The 13,455-nt window shown below is 43.7% G+C and overlaps 1 protein-coding gene across 1 annotated transcript in view; it reads left to right on the forward strand.

Annotated features, from left to right (window-relative positions):
- Window positions 1-8,179, forward strand: part of vstm4a (V-set and transmembrane domain containing 4a) — a 37,236-nt gene extending 29,057 nt beyond the window's left edge. Inside the window, exons 4-8 of the mRNA XM_084321411.1 lie at window positions 505-612; window positions 703-736; window positions 2,116-2,282; window positions 4,872-4,939; window positions 7,743-8,179. Coding sequence (XP_084177537.1) covers window positions 505-612; window positions 703-736; window positions 2,116-2,282; window positions 4,872-4,939; window positions 7,743-7,964 — 599 coding nt within the window. The 3' untranslated portion in view covers window positions 7,965-8,179. The remainder of the gene's footprint in view (window positions 1-504; window positions 613-702; window positions 737-2,115; window positions 2,283-4,871; window positions 4,940-7,742) is intronic.
- Window positions 8,180-13,455: the final 5,276 nt, after the last annotated feature.

A 13,455-nucleotide genomic window follows, 5' to 3' on the forward strand; every position in this document is an offset into this window, starting at 1 on the left:
GGTGCAACTCTATCAGCTGAGTATCAGATGTGTATGTGTGTGTATTTCAGATGTGTGTGTGTGTATTTCAGATGTGTATCTGTGTGTGTATTTCAGATGTGTATTTCAGATGTGTGTGTGTATTTCAGATGTGTATCTGTGTGTGTATTTCAGATGTGTATCTGTGTGTGTATTTCAGATGTGTATTTCAGATGTGTATCTGTGTGTGTACTTCAGATGTGTATTTCAGATGTGTGTGTATTTTAGATGTGTATCTGTGTGTGTACTTCAGATGTGTATTTCAGATGTGTATCTGTGTGTGTACTTCAGATGTGTATTTCAGATGTGTGTGTATTTTAGATGTGTATCTGTGTGTGTACTTCAGATGTGTATTTCAGATGTGTGTGTATTTTAGATGTGTATCTGTGTGTGTACTTCAGATGTGTATTTCAGATGTGTGTGTATTTCAGATGTGTATCTGTGTGTGTACTTCAGATGTGTATTTCAGATGTGTGTGTATTTCAGATGTGTATCTGTGTGCGGTGCTGATCTGCTCTCTGGGCCTCCTGTCGATCTTCCTCTTCACTCTGGTTCTGACCTGCCAGTACCTTCACAACAGACACCGGCGCAAAGGTCCGTCTGTCCTCGTTACAACCTCAGAGTCATCCTCCTTACTCCTCTAGCAACCGACTGTCTTCTAACGCCTGCCTGTCTCCTCCACAGCCAGCTATCTCCTGGTCAAGTGCCCAGAAAGCAGGTAAACCCTCCACTGGTGATGCCAATGAAATAAGGACCACATTTTGAGGCAACTTTTGGGCAATTCTGTTCACTGTTTCCATTGTCTGTTCAACATTGCCTGAAGAAGTTGTCATAAAGTCACTGATAAACAAGCGTTTTTCGGCAACCCTAATGGACAGCGGTCCGCCTCAGGACTGTTGTCTCATCATATATGAATGCCATGTTTCAGTGTTGTAGTCCTGATTTTCAGGACTCGTGACTCGACTTGGACTTGAGCACTGACGACTCGGACTCGGAAGGTGCAGACGAGAACCCAGACTTGATAAATACAGTTGTTGTTTTTTTTTTTTTTTTTTTACAGGCCCTAATCATTTCGCATAAGATATTGATGGCTAGTGCATTTGTTTGGCTATTGTGTCACAAAGTAAATAAACTCCCTCTGAAATAATGACCGCTTTGTCATTTATGTTTAATGTAGAATTTTTCTTTTTTTATTTGTATGTCAACTCAGACTTGGACTCGGACTAGGGTAATGGGGACTCGACTTGGACTCGACGCTGGCTCTTATTTGGTGACTCAGACTCAGACTTCGAACACTGGGGACTCAAGACTCGACTAGGACTCGAGATTTAGTGACTCAACTACAACACTGCCATGTTTCCAAATCAAATCAAATCAAATTTATTTGTAAGGCCCAACAACACACGTAAATGTCCCCATGAGCCGGACACGTCTTCTTTAAACAAGTCCACAAACCAAAACACCATAATATCCAAAATAAAATGTAAAATAAATAAAAACCTAGCAATAGGAAAAAAGCACCACAGGCAATGTGGAGGGGAGATTGATTGATTGATTGATTGATTGATTGATTGATTGATTGATTGATTGAAAATTGTATTAACAGATTGCAGAATGGGTACAATATAAAGTACAGCTCAATACACACAATTGTTAAGGGGATGCAGACCAGAGAAAGACTTTCATCTTGTTTACATCAGGGTCCCCCATTTTCAATTCATCATAACATATATGACATACATGACATACAGATAGACAGTACTGTTACATCTAGACATTTATGACATACCAGATCTACAGATATACAGTACTGTTTGTGATAAATTGCATATGCATATTACAATAAATTAATGTAAGTTAACTTTAACAACGTATAATTGACTTATTTGGTGACTAAGTGGGTGGCTCTGAAAAGAAACCTTAGAAGGGCCGTTCAAGGGGGGATCTCCCTTCTTAGATGTCGGTGGTAGTAGTGTTGCCAGGAAACATTACCATTAACTTGCGGCCTGCTGCTGGCTGGGAGCGTTGCCCGTCTACAACGTACACGAGGCCCAGGGAGGTGGAGGTTGTCTGCTAACCTGGATTCCCTCTGTGCAGCTCAGGAGAGACCGTGACCAGCTCCGTCAGCTCGTCTGGCTCCTCCCCCAGAGCGCACAGGAAACAGACCAGACAGAAACCTGACAGAAAGTTAACACCGATACCAATACTGATGCCGAGGGCACCAAGAATCCCAGAGGAGCCGCCGCCATACATACACACTAAAGGTAAGGTGGTGGTGAGATTAGATTAGATTAGATTAGATTAGATTAGATTCAAATGTATTGTCATTACTGCACAAGTACAGTACAACGAAAAGAGGTTTGGCATCCAACCAGAGTGCAAATGTAAAGACAGTAAAGTGCAATAGTAATATACAATGTACATGTGATTAAACTGGGTATAGAATACAGTATATAAATTAGTACTACTGAGTATAGTGTTAATCAGATGTATGTACAGAGTTGTAGAATTAATATGTACAGTGATACAGGTATAAAGACACTATGGTAGTAAGTCATACTTGCCAGCAGCGTAACTAGTAAGAGTAGGTAAGGGATATGTACAGATATAGATATAATATCTACAGATATGTAAAAAGGATTATATGCAGGTATGTGCAGACAGATGTGGATAAATATATGGTAATAAACAGCATTATTGTACATGCTATCATACAGGGGTATAAGTAGTATATATATACAGGCATGGTAAACAATAAACGTGTTTCTGATCAAAAATATAATGTTTGTGACTCTAAAAAGGGTGAATTCAAAGTGTAACCCCTTTAGAGGTCCATTAGCCAGTCCAATGCGAGCAGATTGTGGTGAAAGCCCTTTAGAGGTCCATTAGCCAGTCCAACGAGAGCAGAACCTGGTGTAACCCCTTTAGAGGTCCATTAGCCAGTCCAACGAGAGCAGAACCTGGTGAAAGCCCTTTAGAGGTCCATTAGCCAGTCCAACAAGAGCAGAACGTGGTGAAACCCCTTTAGAGGTCCATTAGCCAGTCCAACGAGAGCAGAACGTGGTGAAAGCCCTTTAGAGGTCCATTAGCCAGTCCAACGAGAGCAGAACCTGGTGAAACCCCTTTAGAGGTCCATTAGCCAGTCCAACGAGAGCAGAACGTGGTGTAACCCCTTTAGAGGTCCATTAGCCAGTCCAACGAGAGCAGAACCTGGTGTAACCCCTTTAGAGGTCCATTAAGTCCAACGAGAGCAGAACGTGGTGAAAGCCCTTTAGAGGTCCATTAAGTCCAACGAGAGCAGAACGTGGTGAAAGCCCTTTAGAGGTCCATTAGCCAGTCCAACGAGAGCAGAACGTGGTGAGACTCAACGTCTAGTAGTCCAATGTCAAGGTCACAATGTAAGCGGGGGCCCGTTCTGCTTTGAACATCCAAGTAAAAATGTTTTAAAAGTCTAGTGTGTCGGAGCGAAAGCGGAAAATGATATCCATATTGTAATTAAATTAGAGCGAAAGAACAGAGCAGTCGTGGAATGTGAGGCTGGTGAAGGAGAGATTAGCGGAGGGAGTCACTGGAAAGATCGAAATCAATCCTGGGATTAAACCTCGTTCCGTATTTGGTTAAACTCCGAATACACTCTGTGTCGTATATATCCTGCCTTCTCACAGACGGGGTCAATATTGATGTTAAAGCGACACGCGATAGGACTTGTTTTATTTCTGAGACGATACAGAGTTTCAGAGTCAGAGTCAGAGTTTTTATTTGCCATGTAGAGTATGGACGAATCCACATTGGAGCAGAGCAGAAACAGTACAGGAAAAAAAACATGGACAGTAAGAAAAAACACACAGTATAAAAGGACAAAATGCTAAGGTTAATATCAACATCCCCTAAAGTGCATATCATAGTAAAGTGCATAATGTATAGAGGCACAATTTACAGTAAACGTGCATATAATCAAAGTGCGTAATGCACAGACACACAGAAACAGCACTTCCACAACCTGACTAGTAAATAGTCAGTTGGAGTTATTCAGGCTGAGCACAGCACTGGGGAAGAAACTCTTACTAAACCAAGATGTAGAGCATGTGATAGAGCGGTAGCGTCTGCCAGAGGGGAGGGGGACAAAGAGGCCTGCGGCTGGGTGACCAGAGGGGTCGTTGATAATGCCAGAGGCACGGGAAAGCAGCCTGGCACCATAGATCTCTTCTAGAGCCGGCAGACTAATGGAACTGTAGGGTCTAGTTCCATTTGACAGCTCGGTCACGTCCACATCAACCTCCTTTTAGAAGAGTAGTATGACTTACTAGTCCAATGTGTCTTTATACCTGTCTTTATATTGCTGTATTAATACTACAACTCTGTACATCTGATTAGCACTATACTCATTAGTACTCATTTATACATTTTATATGCAGTTTAATCACCTGTACATTGTATATTACTACTGCACTTTACTGTTACATTTGCACTCTGGTTGGATGCAAAACGTCTTTTCGTTGTACTGTACTTGTGCTGTATAACGGCAATACATTTGTAACTAATCTAATCTAATCGACCAGGAGCATGCGCAGGCATTTTATGGCGTGGGGCTTTTTTTAAGCTACAAAAGGCTACTCTATTCCCGCACCTAAAATGTTTCCTGGTGAAGAGTCTGGGTGTCCTGGGGGAACGACATGGATGTTTCCCTCCTTTTAAGTGAGGATGGTGGCAAGAAATCACACCACAAAACAAAAAGAAAAGAAATACATGACACATTCTAGGAGGACACGTCGTGGAACATCTTGAAGCACTCAGTTGCACAGTATTCTTCCAGGCCGGTGCTTGTGGCTGATCTGGGGTTGTTTGTGTTCCAGCGCCTGTTGCTTCACAGAGGCCTCGCAAGCCGAGGCGGTTAAAGAGCCACGCCAGGAGATCTGCTACGGTAAGACGTCCTCATTCTCAGAGACCAAGAAGGGGTTCCACGACAGTCGCCGTTTGTCTCCCGCAATCCTTTGGGAACACGGCAACATTAGACATTAGAAAGACTGGAGAAGACGGTAAGCTAATTTCCCAAAATGTTGGCGTGTTCTTTTAAAGTGGTATGTTGTGGTTTGTTAAAGTAAGTGGTCTACATGTTAAAATAATAGCTCTACATTCCGACAGCCATCACTGATACAGAGTGTCTGGTCAGTAACATGGGTCTCCCAGTCCCTCCGCTCTGCAGTAAACAGGAAATACATTTTATGATATCCCGTTCTCACTTTATCCAATCAGAGAGAACTCCACACTGCAACAATGGTCTGGCAAAAATAGGAAATAAGAACTTGTTTTAAAAAGAAATATGTGCTTGAAACAAGTTAAATAATCTACCAGTGCAGTAAGCAAATTTGGCAAGAATTCTTGAAATCAGTTAATCTCCTGATTAGATAAAGTGGGAAGGGATGCCAGAACATGTATTCTGTGTTCACTGCAGAGTGGAGGGACTGGGAGACCCATGTTACTGACAGACACTCTATATCAGTGATGGCTGTTGGAATGTATTGTAGAGCTATTTAACACTCATCTTAACAAGAAAATACCACTTACAGCACCTTTAAGTACGAGACATCCTATGGGACCAAAACAGTCTGGATTGAAGTGTAAAATCCCAACATAGGTGATGAATATCTAGCCTACTGATGAGGAGTGTGATTCTATTGAGGTATTTGAGGTAACATCATGTACACGTTCACACATAGTTTCTCAGCTGCATACTGTACCCTTTCTTGGTTTCTATGTACTGTATAATTCTTATCTAACCTCAACCATTCCTTCAGCCAACAACAACTTGTTAATGCAACTTCATTTTTATTACATGTGTGTTTGCTTTTTAGTTGTGAAGTTCAAAAGTAGATCTGTTCAATAGCATCCTGCTACTGTAGCTGTAATACTGGTTTCGACCTTACTCGGTCCGACGTCAAAACATTGTGTCTACACTATCCCTTTCAGGCGGACGATCTCACATTATGAATTTGGATTGTGAGAAACGAACATGGCGATGTCACAATGGCTATTCATAATATTCTCATGACGTGTCTTGCCAACCAATATGGCGCAATGCCATAGCTCATTGGCTACGGTTGTAACCTGCTAATTGGTTACAATCACCTCGTTTGTCAGCCAAGATGTCTGTGATGCAATACTACAAATTGATCACAGAAAGCTAGCGAGTGGTCAAATTCTATGCTAGAATTCTCTGAGAATATATATATTTTTTAAACACACCTGAAAGGCTTAAATGTCAACTGTGTTTTCCACAGTTTAATCTTATCCTGGATCAGTGTTAAGGTGGATTTGCATGTAGCATAGCGTCATCATTGCCTTTTTAGTTGTGCCCATTACTAATCATTTTCTATGTTTAATCTTTTTGGTACAATTCGTTTAACATTTACATTTAAAAACCTCCCCTGATTCTTTCACGTTTTCAATTATTGAGTTATTGAGGTACGTGCAAGAAAGAATTAAACCGCTGGTCTCACAAGACCGCTTGATTGTCTAGAGGACTTATTGCCGTCTCTGCATGCGGTTTATGAGACTGCTAATTATATTTTGCTTTATTGCTTCTCAAACACAATTAGGCTATCTATTTTAAATGTTTTGTTATCATATGCACGCTAAAACGGTTACAAAAGAAGGTATGGAAAATAACTACAGAAAGCTAGAATCAACGACGCGCTTCTGTTTGGTAGTATTTCCTGTGATTTGGTTGTATAGACAAAGCTGTCTAATTGGCCAGTGATTCAACTGGACTGATTCGGATTGGTCAGGATGTGAACGAGTCTTTCGCATGAACCACGCCGATTGGATTACTGTGACTAGGGAGATGCGAGGCCATGAGACAGGACTCCTGTTGTTCCCAAATGTTTTTCTACTAAACCCAATGTTCCAGGAGGTTCAGTGAGGCACATAAACAACTGGCTTTACTTTACACACAGACGAAAAGCACTCGGGGAACTGAGTGCATGTTTACTACAGAGACACGACGGCTGTCGACACAATGGAATAATACGATTATCGTTGCGAAAAAGACACAAGCAATCTCTATTTACATTTTTCTGTAGTAAGAGCAGAGATATTTATGCTAGCAATAATTCTTTCTTATCTCCTGGCTACTCTCCCTCATACTATCTCCTTCCCTCTACTTCTACTCTCCCTCCCTCCCCTCCTACTCACCCTCTCCCGTTACTCTTCTTTCTCAATTCCTCTTCTTCTACCCACCCTCCTTTCGCCATCTCCCTCTTCTCCTGCCCTCTCTCTCCATCTTCTCCTATTTATCCATCTCCCTTCTTTTCCTCCTACTCCCACTTCTCTCTCCGACTCGCCCTTCTCTCTTGCTCTCTCTCTCTCTCTCCGTCTCTCCATTATCATAATGTTCTTCATGCCTGTCTCCCCCATCCTACCCTCGCTCTCCCTTTTCCTGCTCCTCCTTGTCTTCATCTGCCCCTACCATCTCTCTTCCCCCCCCATCTCTTTTCCTGCCTCACCCTCCCTCTCCCCCTTTGCTGCTCCTCCTCCTCTTTCCATCTGCCCCTACCCTCTCTCTTCCCTGTATCTCCCCCTTCCCTGCTCGTCCTCCTCTCCCCATCTGCGCCTACCCTCCCTCTCCTCTCTATCTCCTCCTTTTCCTGCTCTTCCTCTCTCCGTCTACCCCTACACTCCCTCTTTTCTCCATCTCCCCCTGTTCCTGCCCCTCCCCCCTTCTCTAGCCGAGGGTACCACAGGACGACAGTCTGACGTACGCAGAACTGGAGCTGGTCCGACCGAGGCCCTTAGAGCCCCTGGCTGCCTCCTCCTTCTCCTCCTCCTCATCCACCTCCACCACCACAACCACCACCAACTCCACCTCCTCCTCCAACCCAGAGCCGGTAGACTCCAGCCCGGACACTGTGTACGCTCAGATCCTCTTCCAGGAGAGGCAGCTGCTGTGAACACAAGCGGCTCTGGGTGTGTGGATGTCACTGCACCTCCAGGAGAGGGCAAAGAAACTCCAGTCATCCAAACTTGGAACACAGCGACATCCCAAAGAGACTCTATTTATAAACCCTCTGTGTGGTTATTTCCCCTTTGTTTATTTGTATTAAAAGAACAAGCCAACATTTTGGGAAATTAGCTTACCTTATATTCTCCAGAGAGAGAGAGACAAGAAGATAGATACCAGTTTCCTCTCTGTGCGTTCAGTAGAACGCTTATCTGGCTGCACGTTAGCCTAGCTTAGCACAATGAATGGAAGCGGACATGGCCGGTTAGCCTAGGCATTGTCCAACTAACACCTCTCCCGAAGGCTAACCGGCCATGTCCGCTTCCATTCATTGTGCTAAGCTAAGCTAACGTGCAGCCAGATAAGCGTTCTACTGAACGCACAGAGAGGAAACTGGTATCTATCTTCTTGTCTCTCTCTGGAGAAGACGGTAAGCTAATTTCCCAAAATGTTGGCGAGTTCCTTTAAAGCACGCTACAGCCTGTTGGTACATGGGAGTGAGCTGCTTGGCCTCGCCATACTGCGGGTGTCTCCTTTGAAGTTGTTGTTTTTCATGATGTGATTTTGTTTCCGTGTATAATTTTTCCTGCTCTGCCATCGTTAGCCTGCCTGCCAGATGTTTCTACATCGGGGGAAATGCTTTAGCAGCTACTGTTAACCATTGCCTTACAAACCCGGGAAGACACTCGAGGTCGTGTGTCTGGTGAGGGAACAGACTGTTGTCCTAATGCTCACTTACTGTAGTGTCTGTAGACGACGCAGTACTAATATACATATTGAATAAATATGACTTTTTGACGTCTGATGCACACTTTTCAATCGTTACTTCACATAATACGGGGCGACGGCGGCTCAGGAGGTAGAGCGGTCTGGTAATATCAGAAGGTTCAATTCCGGCTCCTCCCTGCAGCGTGTCGAAGTGTCCTTGAGCAAAGACACTTAACCCCTAACCGCTCCCGATGTGCAGGTCGAGCACCTTTACATGGTCGCCTCCGCTGTCGGTGTGTGTGAGTGAATGGTGAGGCATGAGTTGTAAAGCACTTCGGATACAAAACCGCTACCTAAATGCAGTCCATTTACCATTTAGAATGAATGTCCATGAAAAGATATCTAGAAAGTCTCGAGATCTCTACAAACTCGCAGAACAACTCGCCAGTGGGCGCCGATGGGAATCTGAGAGAGTCAGAAGGGAAAGTCTGCTTCTGATTTAGAAGAGTCTCCACGACACAACAAAGAGATAAACACTGAACTCCTGCGGCAGGCGGCACGCTCGGGCGCGCAGGAGAGGTGAAGGGTGTGGGCCATTCTGTGAAGGTCAGTTCATGAAGAATGGGAACGGATGGAGAGGTGTGAGGAGAGAATGATGCTCGTCTGGGTGTGGGGGAGAGAGAGAGAGAGAGAGAGAGAGAGAGAGAGAGAGAGAGAGAGAGAGAGAGAGAGAGCGAGACCATAATCCCCCCTCCCACACACACACAGTTCAGACTTACTGACGAGGATGGACCCGCTAATGACTACATTTATTCAAATTAGACTAATTGTAATCATGGTTAATAATTAGCTTTACAGTGCATTATAATTGGGTTAGGCTACAAGATGGTTCTGCCTAGGTGCAATCATTTATTTGATTTAATTATTCTGAGGAACCCACTGGCTTGACATTTAATATCATAAAACCACTGGCGTAGAGAGAATGGAGATGGCCGTTGTCTTTAGAGAAGGTCACCGCTCGCTCTCTGGGAAAATTATGAGGACCATTTTCCACTCTATTAAGCTACTCCACTTAGCACAATTAGCCAAACGCACAAAGGTTAAAGAGAGAGACCTCCCCCTCCATATATGAGGAGAGAGAGAGAGAGAGAGAGAGAGAGAGAGAGAGAGAGAGAGAGAGAGAGAGAGAGACAGAGAAACGCACCATCTCTCTTTTAATGTCTAACCCTCCTTCCCATTTTAGCTCATACACACCCATTTGCATTAACGTCAGTACTTTCGCGTTTTCCTTCCTAGATGACTGAAGAGTGGAAATGGGGTGATTTGATCTTTATCGTCTTCTTATGGGGCATATTGCTTCCCGGGAATGTTGATTATGTGAGTATGTGATCATGTATGGGGGAAGTTGGACCGTCTAGTGCAACTTAAAGGACTGTGTCTTTGCCAAAACCGCAAGCGTCGCCCAGAGCAACGGCCAGGATAACCCGCTCAACACGTGTGTACACTAGAACTAGACAGTGAGGAACACAGATAAAAGCAACCTAACGTGCGCATAACAAACTTTGAAGAACAATGTATTAGAAGGAATGATACAAACGCAGACATAAAGAGTAACAAACTGAACCACAACACAGGCTAAAGTGAAAACATACTGTGGAGAACCAGCATGAAACCCGCCCAGACCCGCGGCACAAGGAGCGTTATGTGTTGGTGCGGCCAGCTGTGGAATGTGAAAAGTTGTTTGGTTAAAGGTATAATCTGTATATCGTTTCTGTTACAAAGGGTCAGATTAAACCGAATATATATATTTATTACTTGAGATATATTGTATAGTATTTGTATATCGTCTGATATCCCTTGTATATTCTTTGTACATATACATGGAATATCCCTTTACCTAGTACAGGCCAGACCATAATATTCGTTCTCCTATTGGACAGCGACCCCCCTAGGCGCCACGGCCATACCCCCAATGTCTAGTTCAAAGTCACCGCTAAGACATGTCTCAACATGCCCAGATTTGCGCAGTAATACGAGACAGAAATAAGGCTGGTACTAGATTATTCACCTTAAGTATAAATACGTTGCAGGTGGATACAGCAGTTAGTTACCCCAATAAGTTGAAGCCTTCACCACGATACAACGTGCTGTGAAGTGGGCCCGTTTTGCCCCTAAATAGAGCCTTGAGACCGCGTGCGAATTGATAGCTGAAGTGTCAGAGTTTAACGCTGTATCGTCGAGTTCGACCTATTCTATTATTAAGTAATAGTCTATTATGTATAGTGTATCGTGCGGCTACCGTTCTACAGTGACCAGCATTACCAACGTTTCATCGTACCGAGCTAGTGTGCTTATCCAGGCTGGGCGGCCTAACCTTGTGCCGTCATCCGAGGAGCCCTAGACGAGAACCGTGTGGATATGTACACTGGATAACCTACACCGACGACTACAGAGCCCTTTTCGGCTGGATTATATTGCTTTGGTCCTGTGGCTGCTGGAGCAGAGAATCGTCTACCCCCACTACCGTGTGGGATTTACCCTGTGAGGAGCCCCGTCGAGCCCGCCTCTAGGACTCTGAGGCTGGCTAGCTTTCATCCATGCTGCACTGCATACCGGAGAATAGCTGTTGCTTTGTCTACGGACCAAGGGATTATTGCACTGTCTCCTGTACCTGGAGTCTCTTTATTCCTCGTTGATCCAGACTTTTGCTACCGACAAATCCTCTCCCCTGCTGGCTTACAACCGGAGGGAACCCCCCTAGTATCTCCAGCTGACCTACGAGTGTACCTTATATAATTATTATGCTACAGGTGGTATTAATTATCCCCTTCGTAATATGCTCATGGACTTACGCTCTTGACCTATTCATGCACATTCTTCGCCTTACAAGCGCAACTCTAATTCTCAATAAATGTAAGATAATCTTGATGCTCTTCTAATAAATATTACAAACAGGACTTTCTTTGTTAAGCCGTGTTATTGTGTGGGTGTTCATCTCATATACATGTGTACTGTATGGCCAGTAGTAATGTACATAACTCAGTAGTGGTTTAATGATACCATACTTATTCAATACAGTCAGGGAATTGTACCCCTCAGTTACAGTTTCCTTATTTATTTATTTTTGACATATGGGTTGGAGTTTAATAACTTATTATACTGCAAATTTCTCCAGACCTCTCATGGTAGTAAGTAAGTAAAAAAGTAAGTACAACTTTATTTGTATAGTGCCCTTCTCAGCACGAGTGCACACAGCATTTTGGAAAATAAAAAATAAAAATAAAAAAAACATAAAATATTTGCTAAAACACCAGAATAGACAACAAAAAACTAAAGCAAAAACAAGAACAAAACAGACATGAACAAAGAGAAACCGGCTATGAGTGTTTAAAAAGCCTGCCTGTATAAGTGGGTTTTTAGCTGCCTTTTAAAAATGAGCTCTGAAGGAGCGGTCTTCAGGGCTAAAGGGAGGGCGTTCCAGAGCCTTGGGGCGGTCACCACAAAGGCTCGGTCCCCTTTTGTCTTGAGTCTGGTCCTGGGCACCACCAGGAGCTCCTGATGGGATGACCGCAGTGACCGGCTGGAGGAGAGTGGGTGTATGAGCTCATTGATGTAGGGGGGGGGGCTTGCCCATGGAGGGCTCTGTAGGCGAACACCAGGACCTTGAAACTGATCCTGTTTACCAGGGAAGCAAGGATGGGGGTGATGTGGCATGATTTTTTTGACCTTGTGAGTAGCCTGGCAGCAGCGTTTTGGACCAGCTGAAGTTGATCAATGGATTTTTTATTTAGACAGATGAAGAGTGAATTACAATAATCGAGTCTGGAAGAGATAATGGCCTGATCGAAGATGACCCAGAGGTTTCTTATGTGGGGGCGCACATTGCTTTTAAAACTTTGAGTGCCAGCTATTATCCTCATCCTGTAGTCAATGGGCCACGCTAAAAGATAGGCATTTTCACTGTGCGTCACGATGTTTGCAGAGCTATATCTATATTATAGCCAAGGAGACAACACTGTGGCTCATTTGATGTAAAAAATAGTTAATTCTTTCATGTATACGTTCATGTGTTATCCCGTGGTGAATATTGTATAGTTTCAGAGTGATCCAGGCTAATTCCTGAAAGCTGAGTTATGGAGCGCTATGTGAATTTGGCTAAAGTTGCTTGCCTGGACAAGTTACTATTTCAAAATCAAAGGTATATAATAGGTATTATGTTTCATCATGAATGCATCAAAGGGGGGGTGGGTAGTTTTTTTGATGCTCTGATCATACAGCACAGGTCGGCAATAGGAGGCCCGCAGGCCGAAATTGGCCCGCCAGCAATAATATCTGGCCCTTCAGAATAACATTTCTTTTTTTTTTTCTTTTAGACCAACTAGGCTAGGCTATATGTTAGCTATAATGTCCAAATAGAGAAACTACCACCACCTAAAGAATGCTTATTATACGTTGTTTAATCCATGTTGAGAGTGAATAACAGGTACTGTAGGCAGTGAGGTGCAATGTAGTGCTTGCTCAATGTTACGTCCCAATGTATATATTCCCCAGTGTGTCTCCATGTGTGTGTGTGCTCCATTTTTGTTTCCTCCCTCCAGCCATTGTTCCCTCCACCATTGGTCCCTGCCAGGCCTGCCCTCCCATTATAGCAACACAGCACCGATTGGTGGATGGTTTTCCAGACTCCAACACTCAATCAACACCGCCCAATCATGGATCACCACACACCTGTT

Source organism: Notolepis coatsorum (genome assembly GCF_963971535.1).
Source record: "Notolepis coatsorum genome assembly, chromosome: 9".
NCBI lineage: Eukaryota > Metazoa > Chordata > Actinopteri > Aulopiformes > Paralepididae > Notolepis > Notolepis coatsorum.